The 22,574-nt window shown below is 44.9% G+C and overlaps 1 protein-coding gene across 1 annotated transcript; it reads right to left on the bottom strand.

The window, feature by feature from the left end:
• Positions 1 to 404: 404 nt before the first annotated feature.
• On the bottom strand, positions 405 to 16,848 carry LOC132823100 (protocadherin-10-like). Its single transcript, XM_060836638.1, has 2 exons — positions 16,635 to 16,848; positions 405 to 3,229 (listed from the first exon to the last, which is right to left on the bottom strand). Exons 1-2 carry the CDS (start codon positions 16,846 to 16,848, stop codon positions 405 to 407), a joined length of 3,039 nt encoding a protein of 1,012 aa, XP_060692621.1.
• Positions 16,849 to 22,574: the final 5,726 nt, after the last annotated feature.

The raw sequence follows: 22,574 nt of genomic DNA, 5'->3' as shown, positions 1-22,574 counted from the left end.
TCAGAGGTTCGAGTACTTTAAAATTAACTTTTTTTAAAGTTTGTCAGGGCTACATCCTGCACTATACTACTGGGATAAATTTCATAAGAAGGGACCTCTTCATGCATTCCCGTTCAAGGAATGAGCAATGCACCATGGAGACCTGAACCCTGTGAAAAAGAATAATCACAGGTTATGGATCATTCCAATTGCGACAGTAACCCGTTCACAGCGGTTTAATAATCGCACAATGCAATCCATGACTCCCCATTTCGTACGTGCCACTAAATTGGTGTCTGTGCTAACTCCCAGTCGCTGGATAAATGCGTCAAAAAAACACAACCATTCTCTCCATAAACAAATATAAGCACCTGTTATTTAATAACCGCTCTGAACTATTCCATTGTTGAAATAGGCAGCTGAGTTTAATCGTGCCCAATGGACGAATTTCTCCAACTCAGCGGCTGCTCGGCACTCACCTCGCTGGAGCCATTGGTTGTCCCGTTTGTCCCATCTGAGATTTGCCTCCTCCACGCACTCACGTAGGGGTTAGCAAGCTTCGAGTTAGCGCCCGCCGCGGGAGTGGGTGAACTGTACGGTTTGAGGAACATTAAGTCGGTCTTAGCCGATTCGGGGCTCAAGCACACCTTGTAGCAATAGGTCTGGGAGAGGGAGCCGCTGCCGCCGACCTCCATACAGCTGGGCGGCCCTTTGACACTGGGAGGCAGCTGGAAGTTGGTGTGAGAGTTATTGAGGACGGCCCGAGAGGGTTTCCTCCGCAGACAACAACAACAACAACTGGCGCTCAGCGAGCAGCGCCTGCCCAGCGTCCCGTGTCTGCTCCCTCGGTGACACTTAATAGAGATCAAGGCGATAATAGCCACCAGGAAGACGAAGGAGATGGAGCCCAGGGAGACGATCAGATAAAGGTTGAACTCCGAGAAGTACTCGATGCCCTGTGGTCCCTTGCTCAAGTCTGAGATATCCTCAGGGAGACTGTCGACGATGAAGACGTTAATAGTGACCGAGCTGGACAGCGGGGGCTTCCCGTGGTCTATAACGTGGACCACCAGCCTCTGCTGCCGGGAGTCGTGCTCTTCAAAGCGGCGGCTGGTGCGGATCTCCCCGGTGAACGGGCCGATGCTGAACAGCCCGGGCTCGGTGGCTCGGTACAGCTGGTAAGAGAGCCGCGAGTTCTGGCCCGAGTCCGCGTCCACCGCCGTCACCTTGGCTACCGGGTAACCGGGGTCGGCGGAACGGGGCACCCTCTCGGCCGAGCCGTTCAGCGGCAGCGGGGAGACGATGGCCGGCGCGTTGTCGTTCTGGTCCAGGATGATCACGTTTACCGTCACGTTGTTGTGAAGGGACGGGAAACCGGCGTCCCAAGCTTGAACCCACACCTGGAACTTCTTCAGCTGCTCGTAGTCGAAGGAGCGCAGCGCGTACAGGTTGCCCGTGTTCAGGTTGATGGAGACGTACGTGGAGATCGGGGTGCCCCTGATCTTACTGTTCAAGATGCAGTAGGACACATAGGCGTTCTGCTCCAGGTCTGGGTCCAGGGCGGAAACCGAGCAGATAGAGGCGCCCGGCGCGTTATTCTCCATCAGGTAAACGGTGTAGGATGGGTGGGCAAAGCGGGGCGCGTTGTCGTTCACATCGGAAACCTTCACCGGGATGGTTTTAACGGTGGAGAGTGGGGGCGAGCCGGAGTCGGTGACTGTTAAACTCACGTTATACTCCAGCACGCTCTCGCGGTCCAGCCTCTCGCTGGTGACCAGGGTGTAGTAGTTCTTGAAAGAGGATTGGAGTTTGAAAGGGACGTGAGCCGGGATGCGGCAGCTGGTTTTCCCGTTAGCTCCGGAATCCCGGTCGCTGACACTGATCAGGGCGATGACGGTCCCCGGTAAAGCGTCCTCCCGGACCGGGCTCGAGACAGAGGTGAGGGTGACCTCGGGGGCATTATCATTGACATCAATAACCTCCACCACCACTGTGCAATGGACAGCCGCCGTGTGGGGACCGTTGTCCTTAGCCTGGATGTAAATCTCGTAAACACTTGCCTCTTCATAATCCACCACCCCCTGGACCCGAATCTCGCCCGTTCGAGGCTCTACCCGGAATAATTGGCGCAATCTCGCTGGTGCATGATGACTGAAGGAGTAAGTCACCTCTCCATTCGAGCCTTGGTCCAAATCGGTGGCGTTAAGTTTAATCACCAAAGTGTTTCTCGGAGCGTTCTCCACCAGGCAGACCGTGTACACAGCCTGGTCAAAGACCGGAGCGTTGTCATTAACGTCAAGGACCACCACCGTGAGCAGAGCGGTACCGGATCTCTCCGGGAACCCACCGTCCAGGGCAGTCAGAACCAACTGGTGGAGCCCTTGGCTCTCCCGGTCCAGAGGCCTGTCCAGTACCAGCACCGGGAATTTGCTGCGCTCGCTGCGGGTCTGCACCTCCAGGCTGAAGTACGGGTTCGGGCTGAGCCGGTAAGTTTGGAGGGAATTGGTGCCCACATCGGGATCGTGCGCGCTCTCCAGCGGGAAGCGCGCCCCGAGAGCCACCGACTCGGCGATTTCCAAACGGAACTCCCTCCACGGGAACCCGGGAGAGTTGTCATTCACGTCCAGGATCTCCACTTCCACCCGGTACAGCTCCAGTGGGGTTTCAATCACGATCTCCAAATGCAGGAAGCAGCTCGGGCTGAGGTCACACAGTTGCTCCCTGTCCATCTTCTCGTTGACAAAGAGGACCCCGTTCTCCAAGTTCACCTCCAGGAACTGCGTGTTGGCACCAGGGACGATGCGAAACCTGCGGGCCGACAGTTCCCTCACATTCAATCCCAAATCGTCGGCGATGTTCCCAACGAACGCCCCGTGCTTCAATTCTTCGGGAATCGAGTACCGAATCTGCCCGACCACCCGATCCCAAACGCAGCTCGATATCATGCAGGTGATCACTTGCCATTTTAACCAGGGGCTTGCCATCTCCAGCGTCGTGCCTCGGTCGGATCCCAGCTTTCCCAAATTCTCCTTAGCTTCAGCATGAGGAGGCGCAAGGGAAGACAGAAGCGGGCATTGTTTCAGTGGAAAGTGAACAGGCGAGATGCGTAAAGACGCACATTGAGGCTCCAAAGCGAAAGCCCGCGGACACCGAGCAGCGTTCCCATAGCGGCTCCGGCTGTCTTTGCTCCCGGTCTGCCCTGTGCCGGCGCTGCACCCACTCCCAGCCCTGAACTGGTTCGGAATTCTCACTGATCCAGTGGGAAGGCGGCAGTGCAGTTTGATGTAACCGTCTCCGGCTCCACTTCACCAGCTCATTGGAGGACTCCGGCAGGGCTCGATTAACCCTGTGATGACTACAATAGCCTATATTTACACTGCCAATACCTCAGAGCTGTGAGATAAGAATATAACGATGTGAGGTGAAAAGCAACGAGGATTAAAAAGAGAAAGAGTTGCATTAGCGAGTTTTGAGGAGATTTGTGGCTCAGGTTGAGGTTCAGTGCAGAGTTAGTACAGTGCTCTTCACCACCTGGGGATATTCTTAGGCAATTTGCAGACACTCAGTAATTTTGAAAGCGAGAGATTTTTCTGAAAGAGACTGTAGGAGCCGGAGAGAAAGCGAGGGGCTCATTCTCCGCCAATCTTGGAAAACAAGATGCGGAGTTGCCGGTTTTAGACTGGGGTGGACAAAGTTAAAAATCGCAAAACCTTGTAGTCTTGGCAAAGTTTACCGAATCGAAAACAAAAACACAAATTGCTGGAAAAGCAATTATTCCTTCCTCGGTCACTCCGACCCGAAACATTAACGCTGGTTTCTCTCCGCAGATGCTGCCAGACCTGCTGTGCTTTTCCGGCAATTTCTATTTTTGTTTGAAAAAGATTAAGTTTCGTTCACGTATCTTATAAATCTCCTTGAGTTCATTGGCAAACATCTCTAGTTTTGGCTATGTCATACAGTCAAACAGACACTAGGGTCCAACACATCCATGCCGCCCAGATTTCCCAGTTTAATTACTTTTGGCACATATCAGTCTAAACCTTTCTTATTCATGTACTGAGAGTCATAGAGTCATAGAGATGCGCAGCATGGAAACACACCCTTCGGTCCAACCCACCCACGCCGACCAGATATCCCAATCCAATCTAGTCCCACCTGCCAGCACCGGCCCATATCCCTCCAAACCCTTCCTATTCATATACCCATCCAGATGCCTCTTAAATATTGCAATTGTACCAGCCTCCACCACATCCTCTGGCAGCTCATTCTATACATGCACCACCCTCTGTGTGAAAAAGTTACCCCTGAGGTCTCTTTTATATCTTTTCCCTCTCACCCTAAACCTATGCCCTCTTGTTCTGGACTCCCCAACCCCAGGGAAAAGGCTTTGTCTATTTATCCTACCCATGCGTCTCATAATTTTGTAAACCTCTATAAGGTCACCCCTCAGTCTCTGACCCTCCAGGGAAAACAGCCCCAGCCTTTTTAGCTCTCCCTGTAACTCAGATCCTCCAACCCTGGCAACATCCTTGTAAGTCTTTTTTGAATGCTTTCAAGGTTCACAACACCTTTCTGATAGGAAGGAGACCAGAATTGCACACAATATTCCAACAGTGGCCTAACCAATGTCCTGTACAGCTGCAGCATGACCTCCCAACTCCTGTACTCAATGCTCTGACCAATAAAGGAAAGCATACTAAACGCCGCCTTCACTATCCTATCGACCTGCGACTCCACTTTCAAGGAGCTATGAGCCTGCACTCCAAGGTCTCTTTGTTCAGCAACATTCCCTAAGACATTACCGTTAAGTTTATAAGTCCTGCTAAGATTTGCTTTCCCAAAATGCAGCATCTCGCATTTATCTGAATTAAACTCCATCTGCCACTTCTCAGCCCATTGGCCCATCTGGTCCAGATCCTGTTGTAATCTGAGGTAACCTTCTTCGCTGTCCACTACACCTCCAATTTTGGTGTCATCTGCAAATTTACTAACTGTACCTCTTTTGATCGCATCCAAACCATTTATGTAAATGACAAAAAGTAGAGGGCCCAGCACCGATCCTTGTGGCACTCCACTGGTCACAGGCCTCCAATCTGAATAACAACCCTCCACCACTACCCTCTGTCTTCTCCCTTTGAGCCAGTTCTGTATCCAAATGGCTAGTTCTCCCTGTATTCCATGCGATATAACCTTGCTAATCAGTCTCCCATGGGGAACCTTATCCAAAAGTCTTTTAATGTTGTCATTGTACTCACATCTACCACTTCCTCTGGCAGTTCATTCCACAAAGGAACCACGCTCTTTGTGAAAATTGTGCCTGTCCAGTCCTTTTTACATCTTTCTCCTCACTTTAAAAATATGCCCTCTAGTTTTTCATTTCCCCTACCCAAGGGAAAATAACTTTTGCTGTTCACTTTATCTATGCCCATCATGATTTTATAAACCTCTATGAGGTCACCCCTCAACGTCCTATGCTCCAGTGGAAAAAGTCCCAGCCTATCCAGCCTCTCTTTATAACTTAAACCTTCCAGTCCAGGCAGCACCCTCACCAATTCAATAATATCCTTGTCAAACCAGGATGCCCAGAACTGTACACAGTACTCCAAAAGTGGCCTCACCAATGTCCTGTACAATTGCAACATGATGTCCCAACTCCTATACTCAAGGGTATTAGCAATGAAGACAAGCATGCTAAACTGTCATGTAAATGGTGGAGGTAACTTGTAGAATAAAGACTTTGCTTCATGAGTCGACTGCTGTGTGTGCTGTCTTAGGTGGCACCCCCTCCAACACATTGCCTGGCAGAGTGATGTTAAGTCACATGTTTTTTGGATGAGACCCTTTACCTGGTCAAGTGGATCTAGAAAATTGCATGGCACTGGAAAAGCACAGCAGGTCACCCAGCATCTGAGGAGTAGGAGAGTCAACTATTTGGGCATGAGCCCTTCATCAGGAATGTGTCCTGAAATGTTCCTGAAACATCGACTCTGCTGCTCCTCAGATGCTGCCTGATCTCCTGTGCTTTTCCAGCACCACACTTTCTGACTCTGATCTCCAGCATCTGCAGTCCTCACTTTCTATCACCTGCTGTAAACCTTACTGCAGAGCTTCTTCCAAGGATGCCCACCTTGAGGAAATTCTCCTCCTCTCCCCATAAGCATCTGACAGTCTCTCTCACACTGCGCACCCCCCCCCCCCCCCCCCCCCCCACTGATCATGTCCTCTGCCCTGAGCTCTTCAACCACATCCTGAAGCAAATCCATTACGACAGCCATGTCTCCTTTCTCACACCTGCTTACACAACCAACACATGGTCCTGATGAAGGGTTTATGCCAGAAGTGTCAACTCTCCTGCTCCTCAGATGCTGCCTGACCTGCTGTGCTTTTCTAACACCATAGTTTTCGACTCTGACTCTCCAACATCTGCTGGTTCTCACTTTCTGTCTAGAAAATTGCATGGCAATCTTCAAGTGAAGAACTTCCGTTTGTTCCTTTTTAAGAACCTAAGGGCATCACAAAGTACTTTGCAACCAATTAAATAACTTTTGAAGTAAAGTCACTGTTGTCACTGTAGGAAATATACCAGCTTGTTTATTTTAAGTAAGTTCCACATACTGGGCTGTCTTCCAGATGTTAATGTCCAAAGCAAACTCAGCAACAATGTAACCACAGTCAAATAATCTGTTTTTATGCCATAACTTGAAGAATAAATGTTCTCTTGGAAAATAGGAACAGTCCCCAAATGTTTTGAAATGAGATCATGTAACCTTGCACACCCACTTTGGAAAAGCCTCAGATAAGGCCTCAGGTTAACACTCATTGGAATGACACCATGACTTTACTGCACTAGAGAGTCAGCTTAGATATACCGAAGGGAAGTTTGAAAATGCAATCTTGTAGAACAGAGGCAAGGATACAATGAAAAAATACACCACGGTTTCTGTCCCTCAATCAATATGAAGGAACTTTATTATTGAGCCTCCTGTTCATTTGCAGGGGAAATGAAGTTTACCTCTTTAAGAAGGACTACATTCTGAAAGTAATCTATTGCATGTGCAGAACTTTGAGAGCTCCTGAGTAGTTAAGGAGCTACATACAAACAAAGAAGCAAAATAAATTGGATGCTGGAAATTTGAAATAAAACCTGAAACTACTGAAACACTGAGCAAGTCAAAAATAAGCAAAAATGTGGACAAGCTCTAATCAGATATCGAAAGATTGTTGTGACAGCTCAGTATGCAGAAAGGACATGGGCAGGAGAAGGCACATGGGAGATCTAGAAAGCTAAATTGTTTCTATTTTAATGCAAAGAGCTTGACTGATGAGGCAGATGAACTCAGTACATGGGAATATGATATTGTAGCAATCACTGAGACATGGTTGGAGGAAAGACAGGACTGACAGCTCAAATTCAGGGTATAGAAGTTTCAGGCACATTCAGGAGGGTGAGGCAGTAAGGGAGGTGGGATCATTGCATTATTAATGAGGGAATCAATCACTGCAGTAATGAGGGAGCACACCCGAGAATGGTCTTCAAATGAGGCCACCTGGATAGAACTTATCCTGGATAGAACTTAGAAATTTTAAAAATGGTGATCATCTTACTGGGATTATACTACAGGCCTCCCAACTGTCAGAGGGAAACAGAGGAGCAGATATGTAGGCATATATAGAAAGGGTAAACCCAACCCAACCTCCACTCCCGGCACCTTCCCCTGCAACCGCAGGAAATGTAATACTTGCGCCCACACCTCCTCCCTCACTTCTCTCCAAGGCCCCAAGGGATCCTTCACATATCCACCACAAGTTCACCTGTACCTCCACACACATCATCTATTGCATCCGCTGCACCCGATGTGGCCTCCTCTATATTGGGGAGACGGGCCGCTTACTTGCGGAACGCTTCAGAGAACACCTCTGGGACGCCCGGACCAACCAACCCAACCACCCCGTGGCTCAACACTTTAACTCTACCTCCCACTCCATCGAGGACATGCAGGTCCTTGGACTCCTCCACCGGCAGAACATAACAACACGATGGCTGGAGGAGGAGCGCCTCATCTTCCGCCTGGGAACCCTCCAACCACAAGGAATGAACTCAGATTTCTCCAGTTTCCTCATTTCCCCTCCCCCCACCTTGTCTCAGTCGGTTCCCTCAACTCAGCACCGCCCTCCTAACCTGCAATCTTCTTCCTGACCTCTCCGCCCCCACCCCACTCCGGCCTATCACCCTCACCTTGACCTCCTTCCACCTATCACATCTCCATCGCCCCTCCCCCAAGTCCCTCCTCCCTACCTTTTATCTTAGCCTGCCTGGCACCCTCTCCTCATTCCTGATGAAGGGCTTATGCCCGAAACGTCGAATTTCCTATTCCTTGGATGCTGCCTAACCTGCTGTGCTTTAACCAGCAACACATTTTCAGATATATAGAAAGATGAGAGAGAAACAGTTTATAGTTGTAAGGGATTTCATCTTTACTAACATCAACTGAGATCACCTTAGAGTGAAAGGATTGGACAGAATGGAATTTTGAAAGATCATTCAGGATTGTTTTTCATATCAGTACGTGGAAATCCTACTAGAGATGGGATGGCACTAGACCTAATCTGAGGGGATGAAACTGCGCAAGTGGTTGAAGTCTCAGTGGCAAACATTTGCGGATAGTGATTATAACTGTAAGGTTCAAAATCATGATGGAAATGGGAGAGGATAGTGCATAAGTTAAGTATCTAAATGGGAGGTGGGCCAATTTCAATATCATTAGATAAGACCTGATAAGTATAGACTCGGAGCAGTTACTTGCAGATAAGTCTACGTTTGGAAAGTGGAAATCTTTTAAAGACAGTAAAGTGAGAACTCAGGGTTAGGGTGTTCCTCGAAGAATGAAGGGCAAGGGCAGCAAGTCCAGGGCACTCTGGATGTTAAGAGATATTGAGAACTTGATAAAGAAAAAGAAAGAAGCACATGTCAGGTACAGCACATTAAAACAGGGGAGGCCTTTCAAAAGTATAGAGAGTGTAAGGGGTTATGACGAAAGAAAGTAGAAGGGCAAAAAGGGGCCATGAAATATCTTTGGGAGATAGAATCATCATAGAATCCCTACAGTATGGATACAGGCCATTTAGCCCTACAGGTCCATACTAACCCTCCAAAGAGTATCCCACTCAGGCCCATTCTCCTAACCTATGGGTAACTTCACTTGGATAGTTCACCAAACCTGCACATCTTTAGACTGTGGGAGGAAACCAGAGCACCCAAAGAAGAATGTGCAAACGCAACACAGACAGTTGCCCAAGGCTGGAATTGAACCTGGGTCATTGGTGCTATAAGGTAACAGTGCTAACCTCTGAGCATTGTGCCATCCCTTAGGATCAAGGAAAACCCCAAGGCATATTTCATAAATATTTTAAGTGTAAGAGGGTTACCAGAGAAAGAGTGGGATCTTTTCAAGACCAAACGCAACCTCTGCGTAGAGCTAGAGGATATGAGTGAGGTTTTAAATGAATGCTCCTCATCTCAATTCACAGGGGAGAAAGACATTAGATTAGATTCCCTACAGTGTGGAAACAGGCCCTTTGGCCTAACCAGTCTACACTGACCCTCTGAAGAGTAACCCACCCATACCCATTTCCCTCTGACTGATGCACCTAACACTATGAGCAATTTAGCATGGCCAATTCACCTGAACTACACATCTTTGGACTGTGGAAGGAAACCCACACAGACATGGGGAGAATGTGCAAACTCCATACAGACAGTCACCCGAGGCTGGAATTGGACCTGGGACCCTGGTGCTGCGAGGCAGCTGTGCTAACCACTGAGTTGGGATGGTAAATTTCCAAAACATGTTAAGATTAATAAGGTGGAGGTATTAGATGTTTTTGTGGGCATAAAGGTGCATAAACTCATAGGACCTGATGAGATATATCCCAGGCTGCTATGCAAGGCAAGGGAGGAGATTGTTAGGTCCCTGGCAGATTTAGCTCATACTTTGTTGGCCACAGATGAAGTGGCAGATGATTAAAGGATAGTTAATGTGATTCCTTATTTCAAGAAGGGCCACAGGAATAGGCCAGGTAATTACAGATCACTTTGTCTGATATCAGTGGTAGGGAAATTATTGGAAAAAATTATGAGGGACTGGATTAATCAACACAGAGAGGCAAGGATTAATCAGGGATAGTCAGCACAGATTTCGTAGAAAGAGATCCTGTCTGACTAATTTAATTGAGTTTTTTTTTAAAAGGTAACCAAATATATTAATGAGGCTAGTGTAGTTGATTGGTCTACAGGGCATTCAATAAAGTCCTGCATGGAAAGGTGATCAGAAAGGTAAGAACACACGTGATCCAAGGCAAGTTGATAAACTGAATCTTAAATTGGCTAACAGATAGACAAAGGGTGATCGTGAGGGTTGTTTTTGCAATTGAAATCCTGGAACCAGTGTTGTCCACGGGGATCAGTGTTCGGACCCAGCTGTTTATTGTGTACATTAATGACTTAGATGTACAAGGTTAAATTGGTAAACTTGCAGATAACACAGAAGTTGATGATGTTGACAGTGAGAAGGATGACCTCAGGCTTACAGTCTGATATTGATCAGTTGGTAAATTGGCCAGAGCAATAGCAGTTGGAATTTAATCCCAATTAATGTGAGGTGATACAGTTTGTGAGGTCTCATTAGGGAGAGATTTTCACAATAAGTGGAAGGTGCTAAGGGAGTACAATACTGAGGAACAACGAGACCTTGGTCTACAAGGCCACAAGTTAACTGGTCACCTCATTATTGGAAGAGCTCTCGAACTGGAGAGGATACAGATGATATTCACCAGGATGTTGCCTGGGATGTAAAGTCTCAGTAATGAGGAGGGACTGGATGAGCTGGGTTTGTTTTCCTTGGAGCAGAGGAGGCTGATGATGATCCATTTGAAATATACAAAATTATGACAGGAACAGATAAGAGTGGATCAGGAGAATCACTTCCCTATGGCAATCATGTCTAAGATGGAGGGCATGAGTTTAAGGTGAGGAGCATGTAGTTTATAGCAGATCTGAGAAAACAAGTTCACCGAGAGTATGCTGCCTGACATGGTGATGGAGGTAGGTACTCTTAAAATATTTAAGAAGCACCTGGATGAGTACTTAAAATGCTGAGGCATGGAAAGCTATGGACCAAGTGCTGGTAAATGGGATTAGCTTTGATTGCTGGTTACTGGTTGGCAAAGACATGGTGGGCTGTAGGACCTATGTTTGCACTGTTTCATTCTACATGCTGAAAGAGAAACAAAATTAATATTTTATATAAATGACATTCATCCAAAAATGAAAGATAGCATCTGAAAATTCTAGAATGGTCACAGAACAGAAGAACTAAGAGCAGAATTAGGCAATTCAGAATTTCGAGCCTGCTCCACCACTCAATGCAATCGTGGCTGATCTCATCTCAGCCTCAACTCCACTTACTCCCCACAATGCTTCAAACTGTTACTGATTAAAAGTCTGGCTATCTCCTCCTTAAACTTATTCAGTATCCTGACATCTACCACACTCTGGGGTACTGAATTTCACAGATAGTATAGAAGTAAGCTACTCAACTTATTGGATCTTCATCAACTCTTTGTACAAACTACGTCTCTCCTTCTAAATCGCTGTTTTTACCCCATAGGACTGCAGATTTATTTGTTTCAGATGTTCATCAAATCCTCTTCAGAAAATCACATTTGAAACTGCCTGCATGACACTCTCTGTGTATTCCAGATCCTAATCGATCACTGAATAAAAAAAAGTTCTTCTTCAAGTTGCTGTTGGATCTTTTGTTATTTACCTTCAATCGGTGTCTGCATGTCTAGACACCTCATAATTTTCAACACCGTTATGAGGCTTTAATTAAAATTGCTCCTTACTAAGGAGAACAACCTCTGATGACGGAGGTGAACAGCTTTTTAATCAGACACAAAGTTGGAGAAGGGGATGAATTTCTTCTCTTAGGGGGTTGAGAGTCTTTGGAAAACTTTGTCACAGAGAGCTATGGGCAGGGTCCTAGTGTATATTTTGGTCTGAAAGATAAAAATGGAGAAGAAAGATTTATGATAATGTAGAGGAGAGGAGTGATTAAATTGTAAAAAGAAAAGAAAAAGAAATGGATGCTATGAAAATACTGAAATTTTCAACATTTAGATTCAAAGGAAATGTAAATTGTTGCAATAAGTTTTTTTTATATTTGAATGGGATGTTAGAAATTCTGGTCAGGCCAGCATTGATTACACATCCCTGACTTCCTTTGAACAGGTTGATTCTCTAGGGCTATTTTTGAGGGCAATTGAAAATCTGGGGGTCTGAATTCATGTGTAGGCCAAACCAGGTAAGGATGTCAGTGAACAAGCTGAGTTTTTACAAATAATTTATGCAGTCACCATTAGATTAGCATTTATTTTCAGATTTTATTGAATTTCAGTTGCTCCATCTGCCATATTCGGATTCAAACTTATGTCCCTAGAATCGTAGCCTGGGCTCTGAGTTGTAAGTTGAGTGACATAACCATCACTCCATCACCTCCCTAAAGTAGCAGAGATAGGGTACAGAGGATGAAAGAAAACATAAAAAACAAGAACAATCATAGGATTCAAGCATCACTAGCAAGGAAACCATTTATAGCCCAACCCTAATTGCCCTTGAACTGTGCTGCAGATAAGCTTATTTCAGAAAAAGTAAGATTGCAGATATGTAGTCACACCTAGTCAGAATAGGTAAGGAGAGTAAATTTCCTTCCCTGAAACAATGGGATTTCAATTAAATTTGATGGTAGTGCTATTGCATAGTCACTGAGACTAGCTTTAGATTCTGTACCCATAATCAAATTTATTTATTTGTACATGGCATGTGAACATTACTATCTAGGTAAAAACAATGACTGCAAATGCTGGAAACCAGATTCTGGATCAGTGGTGCTGGAAGAGCACAGCAGTTCAGGCAGCATCCAACGAGCAGCGAAATCGACATTTCGGGCAAAAGCCCTTCATCAGGAATAAAGGCAGTGAGCTGAAAGCATGGAGAGATAAGCTAGAGGGGGGTGAAGTGGGGAGAGAGTAGCATAGAGTACAATGGGTGAGTGGGGGAGGAAAGGAAGGTGATAGGTCAGGGAAGAGAGGGTGGAGTGGATAGGTGGAAAAGAAGATAAGCAGGTTGGACCAGTCCGAACAAGTCATGGTGACAGTGCTGGGCTGGAAGTTTGAAACTAGGATGAGATGGGGGAAGGGGAAATGAGGAAGCTGTTGAAGTCCAAATTGATGCCCTGGGGTTGAAGTGTTCCGAGGCAGAAGATGAGGCGTTCTTCCTCCAGGCGTCGGGTGGTGAGGGAGCGGCGGTGAAGGAGGCCCAGGACCTCCATGTCCTCGGCAGAGTGGGAGGGGGAGTTGAAATGTTGGGCCACTAGGCGGTGTGGTTGATTGGTGCGGGTATCTCGGAGATGTCCCCTAAAGCGCTCTGCTAGGAGGCGCCCAGTCTCCCCAATGTAGAGGAGACCGCATCGGGAGGAACGGATACAATAAATGATATTAGTGGATGTGTAGGTAAAACTTTGATGGATGTGGAAGGCTCCTTTAGGGCCTTGGATAGAGGTGAGGGAGGAGGTATGGGCACAGGTTTTACAGTTCCTGCGGTGGCAGGGGAAAGTGCCAGGATGGGAGGGTGGATCGTAGGGGGGCATGGACTTGACCAGGTAGTCACGGAAGGAACGGTCTTTGCTGAAAGGGGTGGGGAGGGAAATGTATCCCTGGTGGTGGGGTCTTTTTGTCGGCGGATGATTTGGTTTATGCGAAGGTTGGTAGGGTGGAAGGTGAGCACCAGGGGCATTCTGTCCTTGTTACGGTTGGAAGGGTGTGGTCTAAGGGCGGAGGTGCGGGATGTGGACGAGATGCATTGGAGGGTATCTTTAACAATGTGGGAAGGGAAATTGCGGTCTCTAAAGAAGGAGGCCATCTGGTGTGTTCTATGGTGGAACTGGTCCTCCTGGGAGCAGATACGGCGGAGGCGGAGGAATTGGGAATACGGGATGGCATTTTTGCAAGAGATAGCGTGGGAAGAGGTGTAATCCAGGTAGCTGTGGGAGTCGGTGGGTTTGTAAAAAATGTCAGTGTCAAGTCGGTCATCATTAATGAAGATGGAGAGGTCCAGGAAGGGGAGGGAGGTGTCAGAGATGATCCAGGTAAATTTAAGGTCAGGGTGGAATGTATTGGTGAAGTTGATGATTTGCTCAACCTCCTCACGGGAGCACGAGGTGGCGCCAATGCAGTCAACTATAGACCACTTGAACTATTGCATTCATTACAATGGTCTGTTAAGGAGAGAGTTCTCAGATTTTAAACCTGAGTCAGTGAAGGAATGGTAATATATTTTCAAGTCAGGATGGTATGTGACTAAGAACAGAAACTTGCAGGTGGTGGTGCTCCCATCAGCCACTGCCCTTATTCTTTTAGATACAAGGGTCGCAGGTTTGGAAAGTGCTGTCAAAGGATCTTTGGTAAGTTCCTGCAATACATCTTTCAGATGGTCAAACAATGTTGCAAATGTATATTGGTGGTGAAGGGAGTCAATGTTGAAGTCATGGGTGAAATGCCAAATAAACATGTTAATTTATTCTAGGTGATGCTGAGATTCTTCTGTGTTGCTGGAGCTGCAGTCAACCTCCAGGCAAGCTGACAGTATTCCATCACACTCCTTACTTTTTCCTTCTAGATTGTTTACAGGCATTGAGGAGACAGGTGTGAGTTACTCCCTGAGAATTCCTCACCTTTGACTTGCTCTTGTAACCACAATATGGCTGGTCCAGTTTAATAGTTCAATGAGTATTGGAATTGGGATGTCATGTTGTGCTGTACAGGACATTGGAGAGGCCACTTTTAGAATATTGCATTAGGAAAGCTGTTGTTAAACTTACAAGTGTTCAGAAAATATTTACAAGGATGTTGTCAGGATCAAAGGGTTTGTGTTCAGAGGCTACATGGGCTGGGGTTGTTTTCCCTGGAGTGTCGGAGGCTGAGGGGTGACCTTATAGAGGTTTATAAAATCATGAGGAACATGGATAGGGTTAATAGCCAAAGTCTTTTTTTCCCAGGGCATAGGTTTAAGTTGAGAGGGAAAAGATTTATAAGGGAACCCAGGGGCAACTTCTTCACCCCGAGGCTGGTCTCTGTATGGAACGAGCTGCCAGTGGAGGTGGTGGAGGCTGGTACGATTACAACATTGAAAAGGTACCTGAATTGGTACGTGACTAGGAAGGGTTTAAAGGGATATGGATCAAATGCTGGGAAATGGTTCTAGATCAGTTTGCGATATCTAAACCAAATGGATTCTGTGCTGTATAACTCTGACTCAATGACTCTTTCAGGCCAATGACAAACCAATGGTTATTAATAGTGGAGGAGCAAGCAATGGTAGTGTAATTGAATATCATGGGATGGTGATTAGATGCTCTGTTGTTGGAGATGAGCACTTAGGTGGCATGAATATTACATACCACTTTTCAATCCAAGCCTCAGTGTCTTTCAGGTTTTGATGCATATTCACATGGATGGCTTCCATTACTGAGAAGTAAGAAATGGTGCTGAACATCGTGCAATCATCAGCATACATCCACACTTCCGACATAAAGTTATATATAAGATCATTGATGAAGCAACTTAAGATAGTTGGCCTAGAGCACGACTGTGATTAACTCTTGTGGTGATGTACTTGGGTCTAAATGATTGATCTCCAACCAGCACAACTGCCTGCCTTTGTGCTCCATATGACCAATCAGTGGAGAGTTTTCCCTCTAAATCCTACTGATTCCAGTTTTACACAGTTAAATACTACTTGAATGTCAAGGGCTTTCATCTCATCTCTTATGTTCATCCATTTTGGCCATATTTATACCAAGATTGTAATGAGTCCAGCAGTTGAGTGATCATAGCAGAAACCAGACCGAGTATAGTGCACAAGGTATTACTTTTGCATGTGCTGCGTGATTGCACTGTCGATGGCCCCTCCGTCACTGATGACTGAATGTATACTCATAATTGGTTACTCTTGATTTATTCTGTACTTTGTGTACTGGATATAGTTGACCCATTTTTCATATTGCTTGGTCGGTGCTAATGCTCTAATCATACTAGAAAACCTTAGCTAAGAACACAGCTGTGTTCTGGAAAAAAAGTATTCAGGAATATTGCTATTTATCATGATGCAGAGCCTTCACAGTAACTAATGTCTTCAGTTGCTCCTCATATGGAACAAATCAAATAGGTTAAAAACTGATACCTTTGATGCTGGGGACCTCAGGAGGAGGCGACAATGGACCATCTACTTTGCACTTATGGCTGAACATGGATGCAAATATTTTAGCCTTGTCTTTTGCACTGAAGTGCTGGGTACTTCATTGTTGGGGATGAGGATATTGGTGGAGCCTTTATCCCCTCATAGTTATTTAAATGTCCATTGATTGTGGAATCTCCACGTCCTGCCTACTGCATGCAAGTAGCCTTGCATCATAGCTTCACTAGGCCAACATTGCACGTTTAACTATGCATGTTGATCCTCCTGGCATGCCCTCCTGCACTCTTCATTAAACTAAATTTGATGACCAGATGGTGGAGGAGAGGCCAAGCCATGAGCTTACGGATCGTGGGTAAATGCAGTTCTGCTGCTGATGATGGTCCAACGTGTTGTATAGATGCCCAGGCTGGAGTTGTCAGATCTGTGTTAATTCCATCCGATTCAGCAGAGAAGTAATGCCACATAGCACTGTGCTTGGTATCATCAATATGAAAGTGGGACTTTGTCACTATACAGGGTGACCCCCGTATCCACAGAATCGTTTTCCGCGTTTTCATTAACCCGCATATTACTGCAGCCGGAACATATTATAGGGAACCTTCTGGAACCAGGAACCGAGGCTGACGGGAAGGTAAATTTCCCATTTAAGTGAATGGGGTCACTCCTGTGCGCAGTTTTGGACTTCCGTGGTAAGTTTAGGAAAGTATCCCCTGCAGGTACTGGGGGCAGACTACTATAATCACTGTGCAGTAGTTACTCATCCCAATACAGCTGTGGATGGACATATTTGCAACAGGTAGTTTGGTGAGGAAGAGGTCAAATAAAGGTTTCCATCTTGTTGTCTCCCTCACCACCTGCTGCAGCCCCAGTCGAGCATTCAGACTTGGCTGGCTCAGTCGGTAGTGATGCTACTGAGCTACTTTTCATGATGGACTTTGAAATCACCCACCCAGTGTACATTCTGTTCCCTTGCCACTCCCATGCTTCCTCCAAGTGGATGCAACATGGAGGAATACTGATTAATCAAATGGAGGTGGAGGACAGAAGATTGTAATCAGCAGGATATCTTTGTTCATGTTTGGCTTGATGCCATGAAAACTCACAGGATATGCAGTCAGTGTTGAGAACTCTCAGGTAAATTCCTTCCTGACTGTATGCCACTGTGCTACTACATTTGGTAGTAGCAATAGAACAAGGAATAGTGAATTTGTTGTCTGGGACATTGTATGTAAGTTATGATTCTGCAAGTCTGACTGTCTCAGGCTTTTGCTTGATTAGTCTGTGGGACAACTCTCCCAATTAAGGCACAAGTCCCCAGATGTTTGGAAGGAGGACTTTACAAGGTTGAAAGAACAGTGTTTGCCATTATTGTTTCCAGTGCCTGAGTTAATGTGGGGGGCCCTGTGTGGTTTAATTCTTTTGTTAGTAGACTGATTCAACTGAGTGGCTTCCTAGGCCATTTCAGAGGGTAGTAATGAGTCAACAACATTGTAATAAAATATCCCATACTCCATCACAACAGTGGTATTTCGCAAAATTTGATACGAAGCCACTGTGATGGACTGTGAGGTGTTTTATTGCTATAAAGATGCACGTTGTTGTTGTTGATTGCACTTCGAGCTTATGATAAATATACAGACAATAATTTTAAGCAGGAAAAACAATGCTTTAGAAATGGATATTGGGTAGTTTAGGCAACTAACCCGGGACTTCTGCATTTATGTTACGACTTCCAGACTTCAGAATATTTTTGCATTGCTGGATAGCCAATGAAGGACATTTTACAAGTAATCATTGTTGTAACCTAGACAACGTTGCAGCCAGTTGGAGCACACCAAACTCCTCAAATAAGAAAAGAAATGAGAGGAAGTGTCCTCATTCAGTCCGTTATCAGGTAAACAATGCTGCGCTCTGCCTGGATTGGCACTGAGTGACCCAAGTTTCCAAAGTCCCATGGCTGACATCAGGATACATTAGCAGCAAATTCTGTGGCTGATATACTTACAGTTTTACAAACGAGGCGACACAATAATGTAGAGTGTTTTCGTTTTCGAACGAAAGGCGAGAGATGATTATGTAATCCTCATTTGTTTCCCCTTGTCGACGGTAAAATTTTCAACAGGGTTGCAGTCAAGCGGCTGTTGTTGAAGTTGGCACCTTATAAATCCCTCTTCACTGCCGAGCCAAATGTATCAGGGAAGAAAACAAATCTCCTCAGTTTACCATAAGGCTGTTTGGGGGAACTTACTTTGCGAGAATTGGTTGTCACGTTTCCTAGGTTACATCAGTGACACCCATGAGTATTTATTGACGTTACAGTTCAATTTAGTTGAATGCCAGCTCTGATGATAACGGCGTCTGGCTTTCAAGTCCTTGTCTGGCTTGGATGTTTTCAGTTTTTTTCTGTGCTTTTTTTTACACGATTCATACACCTGAACATATTGCTTTTCACTGGACTGTTTTCTAAAAAAAATACTCGCGTGACCTGAAATCCAGAATGCGTTTGAAGTGCACCGCAATGCTTTCTGGTCAGTGCTATTCTTATTGTTAATTCAAACTTGACCAAACTTCGCGTTTGATCAATTATTTTTCACATTCAGGAGAATACAGGCTCGGGGAAAACAAGCGATTTCAACCACATCTGAGTGAGTTTTTTAGGAAAAGGGCAATCTATTTCGGGTAAGATTGTGAATTTATTTATTCGTTTTACAATCGTGAAGCCAGTGGAGTTCAATCGTTTACAGAGAACTTTGTTGGCCGTGCCTTTTGCAATCAATTAACTCTTCTGTCAGTTATCTCAGCCACCCGACCTCGGTATGATGGTTTCTTCGTTTGTCAATGAGCGAGACTGAAGCGCTCATCAGATGAGCGTCCGGCATCTGTTCGAACAATGGCTGGTGTTTACAGTTTCACGGGGTAGTTTATGGTCATCGTTCCCTTGGGAACAAGCAACAGATTTTCCAAACGGTTGCTAACCATTGTGAACAACTGGCAAAGCTCGCTCAGTACCAGCTCAGCAGTGAACACCAAATCTACGGATGGTTTTACCTATCCTCTGCCTCAAATTACTCCAGGCAGAATCAACATTTACCGTGATATCCTTCCAGGGGATTATCCCGGTACAGTGTTTGAGCAGAGCGGTATGATAGAGAATATTACTGAACCAGCTTGCTAGCTCAAATTCCAGTTTATGAAGGAAAGTGAAGTTTATAAGTCTTTTGTGTAAAAACAGCATATTTAATACTGATCATGATGTTGTTGGATTGTTAGTTAAAATCCAACTGCATCATTAAGGTACCTTTTAAGAAAAGTAACAATCTCTTATAACATCAATCTCTATGTGACTCGAGTTCCACTGTGAACAGCACACTGAATTAACTAAACCACTCAGTCCTGGGTAATTAGGAGTGGACAGTAAAATATCAACAATGTCTACCTTTTAGGAATAAATTGGAAAAAAAAAGTTCCTTGGACTTTCCAATTTGTTTTCCTTGAAAAATAACTTATATCTCATTACTTAAAAAAACTCAGAACATTAACCAATGAATATTATAATATAAATACTATTAGACAGAGCTTGAAGCCCACTCAATTAAACCATTCACCGAAGCTTTACAAATGTTGGTTTAGGTGTAATATTTCACAGGGAGTCGTTCATATCACATCTGTAATCTTACTGTCAGGACTCCATTTCTTTTGGACTTCAAAAAACATTTGTTGTGTTAATAGAAGTACTGTGAGTGCTTGGCACTAAGCTCAATGTATATGTAATGAATTAGATGCAAATTAATGAGCCCTCTATTCTGTCCAGCAATGGCATGAAACATATAAATGCAACTTTATTTTTCTTCAGATCCTGTGTCATCACTGCATGCAGCAACATCAGAGATGCATCCATGAAGGCTTCCTCTGTTGGGTGTTGCTGGAAAACACATTTAAAAGGAACACATTTATGATCTCACAGGAGATACCAAGCAGAGTAGTTCATGAATTCATTTACCATGTCATTGCACAAAGCGAGTAGAGAATTATTTTACCACAGTGTGGCTCAATGCCAATCTCCAATCATGTCATCATGTTTTGAGTTGTCAACTCATGCTGGTTGAGAAATACGTTCAGGTTGTCCAAGTTCTTTTTATTGCAGCATCCTTACAGCCATGACAATAATGAAAAGAGATTTTGTTTCCCAGTAGTCTCTTCTGATTTCACACTCAATCTCGATAAGTAAAAAAAAGTATACACTAAATCTATGTCACACCTGCTGCTTACCATCAGTTGCTTTTTATTAGAATAAAATGAAACAAACGATTAAACCTTTTACAAATCACTGCTTTGGCGTCATCTTCAGTACTGTGTTCATTTCTAGGCCATATGTCTAAGGAAGGATGTTCAGATCTTTTTGAGGGTAGAGATGACATTCACAAGAATGCTCATAGGACAATAAACTTCTGTTGAGTGGAGGGGCTGGAGAAATTGGAGTTGTTCTTATAATAGTGGTTGGTTGGAGAGGAGTTGATGGAGGTGTTCAAAATCATGGATGCTTTTGATTAAATAGAAAGAATCTGTGCAGAGTGACAGTGAGCAGTGATCAGTTGCAAAAAAGATGCAGATATAAGAGGAGAAAGCAAGTTAACATTTTGAGGTAGATGACTCTTCATCAGAGTCATCCAGACTCAAATTGTTAGCTTGTTTTCTCCTCGTGGATGTTGGCTGACCCGCTGCGATCTCCAGCATTTATTGTTTTCAGTACAGATTCCAGCAGCTGCAATAATTTGCTCCTACAGACTTAAGGGCATGAGTAAAATTGTTAGAACTGCCTATGACTGAGCAGCACAAAATGGCTAATGACTGCCCGTGGCTAAAACCAGCAGAACATGATTGGCAGTAGTTAGAGAGCTTGGGAAAAATATTTGCCTCATATAGACTGCATAAGTTAGAACAATCTGTAGATATGCTTAACATGTGGATTCAGTTGTTTATGTAGGAGGCACAGATAGAACATTATAGCACAGTACAGGCCCTTCGGCTCTCGATGTTACACCGACCTGTGAAACCAACCTGAAGCTCACCGAACCTACAGTATTCCATTTTCATCCATATGCTTATCCAATGACCATTTAAAGGCCCCTAAGGTTGGTGAGTCTACTACTGTTGCAGGCAGGATGTTCCACACCCCTACTACTCTCTGAGTAAAGAAACTATCTCTGACATTTGTCCTATATCAATCACCTCTCAATTTAAAGCTATGTCCCCTCGTGCTAGCCATCACCATCCGAAGAAAAGATCTCTCACTGTCCACCCTATCTAAACCTCTGATTATCTAATAGGTCTTTGTTCAATCATCTCTCAACCTTCTTCTCTCTAATGAAAACAGCCTCAAGTCCCTCAGCCTTTCCTCATCAGACCTTACTTCCAAACAAGGCAACATCCTAGTTAATCTCCTCTGAGCCCTTTTCAATGCTTCCACATCCTTCCAAAATGCAGTGATCAGAATGTATGCAATACACCAACCGCGGTTGCACCAGAGTTTTGTACAGCTGAAGCATGACCTCATGGCTCCGAAACTCAATCCCTCTACCAATAAAAGCTAACACATCATATGCCTTCCTGATAACCCTATCAAACTGGGTGGCAACTTTCAGGTATCTATGTACATGGACACCGAGATCTTTCTGCTTATCTCCACTACCAAGAATCTTACCATTTGCCCAGTACTCTTCATTCCTGTTGCTCCTTCCAAAGTGAATCACCTCACACTTTTTCCACATTAAACTCCATTTGCCACCTCTCAGCCCAGCTTTACAGCTTATCTATGTCCCTCTGTAAACTGCAACATCCTTTTGCACTACTCACAACTCCACCAAACTTAGTCTCATCCACGCATTTACTAAGACATCCTTCTATGTTCTCATCCTGGTCATTTATAAAATTGACAAACAGCAGTATTCCCAAAACAGATCCTTGTGGTGCACCGATAGCAACAGAGTGAATATTTTCCACCAACACCACCATCTTTCTTCTTTCAGATAGCCAATCTCTGATCCTAAATCACCCTCAATCCCATGCCTCCATATTTTGTGTGACAGCCTACCTTGGGGAACCTTATCAAACACCTTACTGAAATCCATATACACCACATCAAGTGCTTTACCCTCATCCACCTGTTTGGTCACGTTCTCAAAGAACTCAAGAAGGTTTGTGAGGCACGATCTACCCTTCACAAAACCATATTGACTATCCTTAATCAACTTATTCCTGTTGAGATGATCATAAATCCTATCTC

This window comes from Hemiscyllium ocellatum, chromosome 16, assembly GCF_020745735.1.
Source record: "Hemiscyllium ocellatum isolate sHemOce1 chromosome 16, sHemOce1.pat.X.cur, whole genome shotgun sequence".
Lineage (NCBI taxonomy): Eukaryota > Metazoa > Chordata > Chondrichthyes > Orectolobiformes > Hemiscylliidae > Hemiscyllium > Hemiscyllium ocellatum.
Note: the sequence above shows the minus strand (reverse complement) of the source record. Positions and strands in the feature narration are given on the sequence as shown.

Excerpts from the sequence above, each read along its gene's own strand:
- LOC132823100 (XM_060836638.1), bottom strand. The coding sequence starts at position 16,848 with ATGAAAACGCGGAAAACGATTCTGTGGATACGGGGGTCACCCTGTATA. Across the intron at positions 3,230-16,634 it reads ACTGCATTTACCCACGATCC|TGAGAATTCCGAACCAGTTC; the intron begins GTAAGCTCATGG and ends CCACTGGATCAG.